The 8,866-nt window shown below is 64.9% G+C and overlaps 1 protein-coding gene across 1 annotated transcript; it reads right to left on the reverse strand.

Moving 5' to 3' along the window:
- Positions 1 to 6,752: 6,752 nt before the first annotated feature.
- On the reverse strand, positions 6,753 to 8,627 carry PNMA8B (PNMA family member 8B). Its single transcript, XM_008154546.3, has one exon. It carries the CDS (start codon positions 8,625 to 8,627, stop codon positions 6,753 to 6,755), a length of 1,875 nt encoding a protein of 624 aa, XP_008152768.2.
- Positions 8,628 to 8,866: the final 239 nt, after the last annotated feature.

Consider the following 8,866-nt stretch of genomic DNA (forward strand, 5'->3'; position numbering starts at 1 on the left):
TGATAGAAAAACCTCAGTAAATATGGGGGGAAATCACACATCGTTTTGCCACATATATTCAGTTAACATTTTACTGTAGACTATTCTGCTTCGTAAAGTTAGATTATTGGTTTTAATTCAAAGAAGATGGAAACCTTTAAAGTAAGTCCTATCAGTCCTCCCAGCCATCCATTCTTACTGTTATCACTACTAATGCAGAGCCAGGGCCGCCCGCTGGGTGCTGCTTCTGCTCAGTCACCAACTTGCCCTGTGACCTTAGGAAGTGCCCTCCCCAACCTGGCCTCAGCTTCCTGCCTGTGAAATGGGAGGATTCGAGTAGAAATGGCTCACAACCCTGGCTGCACGTCCGAGTCAACTGGAGAGCCTTTAAAATGATTGATGCCAGCCGAAACCGGTTTGGCTCAGTGGATAGAGTGTCGGCCTGCGGACTGGAGGGTCCCAGGTTCGTTTCCGGTCAAGGGCATGTACCGTGGTTGCGGGCACATCCCCGGTGGGGGGTGTGCAGGAGGCAGCTGGTCAATGTTTCTCTCTCATCGATGTTTCTGGCTCTCTATCCCTCTCCCTTCCTCTCTGTGAAAAAATCAATAAAATATATATATTAAAAAAAATAAAAATAAAATGATTGATTCCTGGGCCCCTCCTCAGGCCTAAAGCTTCAAACTCCCCGAGGGTGGGGCCAGGGCATCCCCACGTGTTAAACGCCCCCCAGGGGATTCGAACTCGTAGCCAAGGCTGAGAACCAGCGTCCTTTTCTGGGGCTCAGAGTCAGTGGTCTCTAGGGAAGGGGGACCCAGGCAGTGTTGCTGCTGGGGGAACACACTTTGAGAAACACGGCTTTCCCAGTTAACTCTGCCCCTGCTGTGACCTCCTGTGAGTCTGTGAGTCTCTGGGCGCACATTTTCTTTAAAAAAATAAAAATGTTTTATTGATTTTTTACAGAGAGGAAGGGAGAGGGGATAGAGAGTTAGAAACATCGATGAGAGAGAAACATCCATCAGCTGCCTCCTGCACACCCCCTACTGGGGATGTGCCCGCAACGAAGGTACATGCCCTTGACCGGAATCGAACCCTGGACCCTTCAATCCGCAGACCGACGCTCTATCCACTGAGCCAAACCGGTTTTGGCTGGGCGCACATTTCCAACAGAGAGGTCGTTTGGGGGTGGGTGGTCCACGCTCACCCAGAATCGGTTGAGATGTTGAGACTAATGACACCACGAGCACCAAGAAGGAGTGAAAAGGTCCACTCTCGTGCTGGGATTTTCCTGGGGAGACCAGGGCAGGCACACGCCAGTCCCCGTGGCTTAAACAAAATCGGAGTGAGCGTGTTGGGCCTTTCCAGAGGCTGGGGCTGGAGGTTTGCAAGGCTTGACCTTCACTCCCACTCAAGGGCGGGAGCAAGCCAACTCTTTTAGGGCCTTTCCCGGATGTGGGGTGGGCCATCCAAGGCTGTCTGTCCACGGCCAAACCTCCGAGAAGAGAGCCCGCCTCTTTACGGCAGAGGTTTCAGCTTTTGGAAAACTATTTGCACATGATTGCAAAACGCACGCGGCACGAGAAATGGGTGCTGCGCTTAGACCCTGCCCAGTGCTGGGTACTGTTCACAGCAGCCCTGTGAGGAAGGGGCTACTCCCATACCCCCCCACACCGCACCCCCACCCCCACCCCCACCCCCATTTTCAGACGCGGAAGCCGCACACAGAGGTGATGTGACGCAGGGAAGGTCACACAGCCAGTGAGTGGGAAGGTTAGGACCTGAACCCAGGTCCCCTCCAGAGAGTAGACTCTCGGCCACTACGCTGTGCTCTCTCTTTGCAGGAACACCATGCAAACCAGATCTTTTGTTCATCTACACAGACATTTCCTCTTTTTTTAAAAAAAAAATATATTTTTATTGATTTCAGAGAGGAAGGAAGAGGGAGAGAGAGACAGAAACATCCATGATGAGAGAGAATTATGGATCAGCTGCCTCCTACAAGTCCCCCACTGGGGATCGAGCTCACATCCCCGGCATGTGCCCTTGACCAGAATCGAGCCTGGGACCTTTCAGTTCTCAGGCTGACGCTCTAGCCACTGAGCCAAACCTGCTAGGGCTATTTCCTCTTTTGTTGGTCACTCACATGGTAATGAACAAAAAGGGCGGTGTGTCCCCAGGTCACCCAGAACCGTGTAAGATACAGGTCCTGATGCGATAGGTCTGAGTGGCGCCGAACAAATTTCCAGATGTTGATGCAGTCGGTCTCCCTTTGAGAGGCCGCCGCCCTGCAGGGAGTCACTTCCCGCAGCCTGGCGTTCAAAGGACAGGCGGCGCTTCGGAGCTTCCAGGCGATGGGCCGATGGGCCAGCGTCTCAGGCACCTGGAGCGCTCAGATGCGCCGCCTCTGCGCGACTTTAAACCTTCGTTCCCGAGCGCCTCCTGGTGGGGACCGTGGGCGCGCCCTGAGAGCGGTCTTGGAGCGCCCCCTGGTGGGAAAATAGAGAGAAGCAACTCGCGTAAGTGGACACACCTCCGCGGGCCTAGAAGCCGGGGGGCGGAGCGTCCTGTGTGATGGGGCGGAGCCTGAGCTGAGGAAGTCGGGGTTCCTTGCGAGCACCAGGCTTTAGGGAACCCGATGGAGGGGAAAGGGTGTCGTTTCTGTTCCAGAAACCCTGACTTCTCCCTCCGGGCCATTCTAGGACCTGGTCACATTCTCGAGATCTTGGGGCGCCCCGTCTCCGTTTGAGCCTTAAGAGGTGCCCTGACAGGTTCATCCTCAACACACCCCTATTTCTCTGCACGGCCCGACCCCGATCCGGACCCCAGGGGCTCTGGACATTCATTTCAAGCCTGGCTCACAGCTAAACTCCAGTCACAAGGATCTAATTAGACAGCCACCCCAAGCAGGCTGGTGGCCTGTTTTTGCAAAGGCTGGCTCCCCTAAACCCGGCACCGACCCTGGCCTGCGGGGTCAGTGACTACAGGCGAACACCCCCCAGCACCACGGCCCTGGCTCGGGGCTTTGGCACCGGCTGCTCCTGCCCCCGCGTGCGCCCCGCTCGGGTATCCGCTGCCTCACCGCTCCCTCCTCGGGGTGTTGCTCACGCGTCCCCCCCTCAGCGAGGCTTCCCGCAGCCTTCAACGGGCGGGCACTGCAGACCCTCCTGCCCGCCTCCTGGGCCCGCCCGCCGGGTTTTCTCCGCAGCCGCCACGTCTAAGGCAGCCCTGCTTCTCCGGGACAGTTAGCCCTGCCGCCACCCCACCCCCACCGCACCCCGCGTCCGCATTGGTGCGGCTTCCCACACCCCAGCCTCAGCTCCAGCGCCGGGCCCGGATCCACGCCCTTTCAGCCTCGCAGGCGCCCCCGGCCTCCGCCCGGGACGCCGACTTCTCCCACCGGAGGCGACCGCGCCCCCCTCCGCCCACCCCCGGGGCCTCGGCACCTCGGGGCTCCTCGCGCCGCCTTCCCGGCGGGACCTCAGGGCCTCGGCGCGGCTGCTCCGTGGGCCTGAGACGCGGCTCCGCGCCCCGGGGCCCTCCCGCCGGCGGAGCGTCCAGCGCCGTCCTCGCCCGCGCAGCCGGGTCGGGTTCGCCCAGCGGTTCCTTCGGCCCGTGAGTCACTCGACAACCGGAACAGCCGCCGCCGTGTGCGGGCCCCGGGCTGGCGCTGGGGTCGCGGCGGGGACCGAGCGGACCACACTCACGGCCCCGACTCTGCTGCCCTAGATCCGCCCCCCGCCCCCCAGTCCGGTCCCCACTCACCCCCCCGCCCCCACCCCCACCCCCTCCACCGGTGGACCCTCCGCCTCAGCCCGCCCTGCTCCTCTGCCAGCTGCGCTGCGCCCACGGGCACGGGTGGCAGGTGGCGGCGGGAGGGGGCGCCGTCCGGAGGCTGCTGGGCTGCGGGGGCAGCAGCAGCGACTGAGCCGGGGCCTCCGCGCCCCGTGACCCGGCGGCCTGGGCTCCCGGCAGCAGCATCCCCTGGGCCGGCGCCGCTCGCTGCGTTTCTAATCTTTGGGGAACCCGACGCCCCCTTTCTGCACTTTGCCTGCAAAACTCCTGTCAATTCCCTCTCCTGACAATACACTCGGTGGCTCTTTAGAAAGAAGCAGGTGCACCGGGTGGCAGTCAGAGCTGACAAACCAGGTGGGGAGGGGCGGGAAGGTGACCTTTTTAACAGGGTGGTCGGGGAGCCCCCCTGGGAACGTGGCATTTGAAGAAAGACCCCATGAAGTGAAGGACAGACCCCTGCAAATACCCTGGGCGGGCACGCCTGTGGCCTGTGGGTATGTCCGAAGCCTTTAAAGGGTTTGGAAAGGGGAGTGACTCCATCGGCACCAGACCAGTCCTGACCCGACCCGCTGGCAGCCCCGTGGCCATGTGTGGGTCTGGGGCAGGGACCCAGGTAGGAGGGGAGGCCTCTTGGTCTGGGGTCCAGGGCAGAGCCTTGAAGGTCAGCACGGGAGCTGGGAGCTGGGCAGAGGTTTCAGGGTACGAGGACACCGCTGACGCCAGGGTGAGCACCAAGGAGGGTGGCGTGGGCGGAGCGCAGAGCTGGGCCCCAGTGAGTGAGGTGAGGGCAGGGAGCTGGACTGGGTGAGGGTGTGCCAGGCCGGGGTCTGGGCAGGTATATTGGGTGAAGACTGACCTGAAAGCTAGAGACTGGGGCAGAGACACGGCAAGTTGTGGGGAGGGAGGTGGGCTAGGGGCCAGGATCAGGGGTGAGGGCTGGGGCCCCAGAACCTGTAGTTGGGGTGGGGCCAGCAAAGGGGTTGTGGTGGCAGGGACCTAAAGATGATGGAGGCCTGGGACTGGCAAGACAAGACAGGCAGGAGGCAGCAGGAGGAGCTGGGAGGAGGGGAGGAGGCGGGCGGGCAGAAGCTAAGGCCTGGCAGGATCTAAGGGGGAGGGTCAGGGCAGGGGGGTGGGGCACATCACTGAGGCAGAAAGGACACTGGGGCTAAGTCAGTGACAGGGCGGTCCAGGGGGTTCTGGCTGGACCTCAGCCACGACAGGCGGGGCCTCTGGTGCCCAACCTCATACACGCCCCTCCCCCACTGCCCAGAGCACAGAGACCAGCCAGAATACTCAGTTCACTTTACTGGGGAGCCCAGGAGACAGCGCCCAGGAGAGGGCCTAAACGCTGCAGGGAGGAGTCAGTTCACGGGGGTCTCCCAGCCCAGGCACACACACACCCCCTCGAAGCTGCTCAGCCCGCCAGGCCCTGAAGCCCATTGGACCCCAGGGAGGACAGGCCGCCTCTCCCGCTCCATGCCCACCCCGACCCCACCCTGTCTGTCCCAGGGAGGTCCCTGCAGCCCAAGGGGGGCCACCTCCCCGCTGCTCCCCGTCTGTGTCCCGAGTGGGGCTGGGACAGTCCAGTCGGGCTGTGAGGACACGCCCAGGCGCCATGCCTCCCTCCAGGTGGGCAGGGAGGACCCTGCTGGCATGATGGGCTGGGCACCTCCTGGGGACGGGAACTGGGACACAGACACACGCAGCCCGGGACAGAGGGCTTGGAGGGGCGGCCAGTGGAGGGCGCTGCTGAGGGGACACTGAGATGGGCAGAGGGGCCGATGCACCGGCCACCACGTGGACAGGACACGACAGCGCTTGGGGCAGCAGGTGCTGACCTGCCAGCGCAGGCCGGGCTGCTGGGGGAGGGGTCAAATCGAGGGACCCGTCCTCCCCTCTAAGCACAGGACCCTGGTCACCCCCTACACTGGCAGGACGGGCCCCTGCCCCTGGGTGTCCCCTCAGGGTCCCTCTGGCATTTCATTCACTCAGACTCTTGATCAGGGGCTGCAAAGCCAAGTGCTGAGGGACTGGTCAGCCCGAGGGAGGGAGGGCAGCTGGTGGGACTACGGAGGAGCCACAGGCCTGGGGGAGGGCGCTGCCTGGCACGGCAGAGAAGCCATTAACCTGGACGGGAATTGCTGTAACTGAAAAGGTTGGAAATAATTCGGACTTTTGGAAATCACTGTGCAGTCTGCGCGAGAGTCAGCCTGTGGCAGCGGCAGGCGGCCTGGCCTTATTGCTGATTCATCTGCATCAGCGGCTTGGAGGTGGGCAGGGATGGTCCCTCCTTTCTTCCTCCTCCCCCTCCCGCTCGGGGTAACAGGTGGCCACTCCTCCCACCTCTTCTCTCCCCCCCCCCCCCCTTCCAGGGGAGGCGCCAGCGGCCTCTCAGGCTTCTCTTTCTGGAATCCTTCTCCTTCCAGGCAGGGAGCTCAGCTTCACCCAGACATCCACTGGCACGCTGGTGGCCAAGCCTCCATCACAGTCCCCATCAGATTGGGGGGGGGGGGGGGGTGCCACAGGCGCTGGCCAGAAGCAAGTGTCTGGAATCTTCGGGGCACCGCGAAGAGCCACAAAGAACTCACTGGCATCGCTGGCCTTCCCAGGTGGCCGCGTCCAGGGCCCACTCACCCCCGTGCTAACTGGGGTCACCCAAAGCCACGCCCACCGGTGCCCTCTGAGACACGGTCCCAACACCTGGGGCTACTGCCTGCGGGGTGTGTGTTTGTGTGTGTGTGTGTGTGTGTGTGTGTGTGTGTGTGTGTGTGTGTGTTTCTCCTTCTTCCATTAGGATCGCTCGCGCCGCCTGCAAAGGAGGGACTGGGAGGTAGAGGTGAGACCCGAGGCAAGCGCCTGGCGCACAGCAGGGCGCAGAGCGCGCGGCTAAGCGGGAGTCCGGCCTCTGCTGCCGGGAGGGCGGAGGGGACGCGGAGGGAGAGGCCTCCTGGCCGGCCGCTCCTCGCTGTCTCTGGGAGCCACTAGCAGCACTTGGGGGCCAGCCGCCCGCCCCGGCGAGCCTTCTTCCCGCGGGTCGGCTTGGAGCCGGTGGGCGGCTGCCCCCTGGCCTCGCCGGCCTTGGCGCGGGCGCCCGCACACCCCTTCTTCTTCTTCTTGTCGCCCGCCGCCTCCTCCTTGGCTTTCTTCTCGGGAGTGTTGCCCCGGTCGCCGCGGCCTCGGCCTCCCCGTCGGGTTTTGCGGGACCCCGAGGGGGCGCCAGCCGGACCCAGGACCTTGGAGGCCGTGCGGGCTCGCTTGGCCCGGGGCTTCTTGGAAGCCCGAACCTCAGGCTCCGACTCCTCGCTCTCCGTGTCCTCCGACGTCTCCTCGGAGCCGCCCTCCGAAGTCCCCTCCTCCTCCTCCGACTCTCCGTTCTCACGCGCCGCCAGGAGCGCCAGGAGCTCCCCGAGGCTGCCCCGGTGGTGCCTGCACTTCCCGCCTTCCCAGGCCCCTTCCCTTTCTTCCTTCACCCCCTCGGCCACGTCCTGGGCCGCCAGGAGCGCCACCAGCTCCAGGAGGCCCACCTCGCCTTCCTCCCCGTCTCCCCAGCCCGCGAAGAGGCCGCGCGGGGCCGGCTCCCCCCGGGGGCGGGGCTCGGGCTCGGCCAGGCTGGCGATGCACTCCAGGAGGTTCCCGTCGTCCGTGGCCTTCCTCAGCACCAGGGCGTCCACCTGGCGGCCGGCCTCCTGCACCTGCACGCGCGTCCCGCACGTGTCCTTGGCCATGACGGACAGGACCTCGGGGAGCGCGTCTTTCCGCGCGTCTTTCCGCTCCTTCTTGTCGCTCCAGCCCAGCGACTCAATCACGGAAGCGATTTTCAGCATCTCCTCCCGGGCGGACGGGTCCGCGGGGTCCGTGTAAGCCACGATGGCCACAAACTCAGGATGGCCCCCCTCCGGCTCCTGGTCCCCGCTGCCCTGCGACGCGTCGCTTTCCGAAGCGTCGCTGTCCACGGGCTCCTCGAACCACGTGTCCCTCACGGCCAGGAGGGCCACCAAGTCGGGGACCCCGCTCAGGTCTTCGATGTTCAGGCTGATGGACTCGGCCCCCGGGGTCTCTTTCTCGAGCTCCTCCTTCTTGGCCTTGTCCGTCACGGTGACCAGCGCCAGGAACTCGCGGGGACCGTGTGCGTCCTCGGGGTCCCCCTGCAGGGCCCACTTCCGCACGAGCTCCCTGGCGGCCACCTGGAGCGTGGAGTACAGCGCTCTCTGCGCGTCGAGCCCGCCCAGGGCCTCCTCGTCCAGCTCCTCGATCACGATGCCCAGGCTGTCGGAGGAGGAGTCCTCGGACCCGCGCCTGGCGCCGCCGGGGAACGGCCGCCCCCCTCGGCCTCGCTTCTTGCCCTTCTGGGTCAGCCTGTGGCCTCTGGCTCTGCTTCGGCGACTCCGCCGGCCCTTCCTCGCCTTGCTGGCTGCGCCCGGAAGGGGCCCAGCCTCCCGGGCCGCCCGCTCCGACCCCTGGGCCTGAGCCTCGGCGGCGGCGGCGGGAGCGGTGGGCGTGGCCCCGGGGGCCCTTTCATCCAGCAGCAAGCGCTTCATCTGCCTCAGGACCCTGGTGTCCTCCGCGCGGTCCTCGCACAGGACCCTCCAGGCGCCGTCCCCGCCGCCGGGGATGTCGCTGGGGATGGCGGAGAGATCCATGTCCTCCAGGAACTCCACCAGGGCGGCCTGGGCCTTCTCGCCCAGCATGGCCCGCGTGCTCCGCAGCCTGAACGTGCCCAGGGGCAGGAAGGCGGGCTGCAGGGCGGCCTCGATGGCCGCCGGCTCCAGGCCCTCGGGGATGCCGGTGACCAGCAGGGCCCGGCGCACGTCCACGTCCAGCCCCCTGCACCAGTCCTGCAAAAGGCTCCGGGCCATGGTGCCGCCCGCGGCCGCCGACTGCCCAGCGCCGCCAATCCCACCCGGAAAGCGCCGCGGGGCTCGGAGTGCAGGTTCGTGAACGTGGCGGGGCTGAGGGCTCGGGCTCGGGGATCCCGCAGCCACCGGCCGGCTGACGCAGCGGCCCGGCCCGAGGTCCCCTCCCCAGGCTGTCGGGCAACCCGCAGGGGGCTTACGTCTCCGGCCGGGGGCTGCCGCCGGCCCCTCCGCTCCGCCCT

The sequence above is a fragment of the Eptesicus fuscus genome, chromosome 21 (assembly GCF_027574615.1).
Source record: "Eptesicus fuscus isolate TK198812 chromosome 21, DD_ASM_mEF_20220401, whole genome shotgun sequence".
Classification (NCBI taxonomy): domain Eukaryota; kingdom Metazoa; phylum Chordata; class Mammalia; order Chiroptera; family Vespertilionidae; genus Eptesicus; species Eptesicus fuscus.

Coding starts and splice junctions, on each gene's coding strand:
- PNMA8B (XM_008154546.3), bottom strand. CDS start 8,627: ATGGCCCGGAGCCTTTTGCAGGACTGGTGCAGGGGGCTGGACGTGGAC.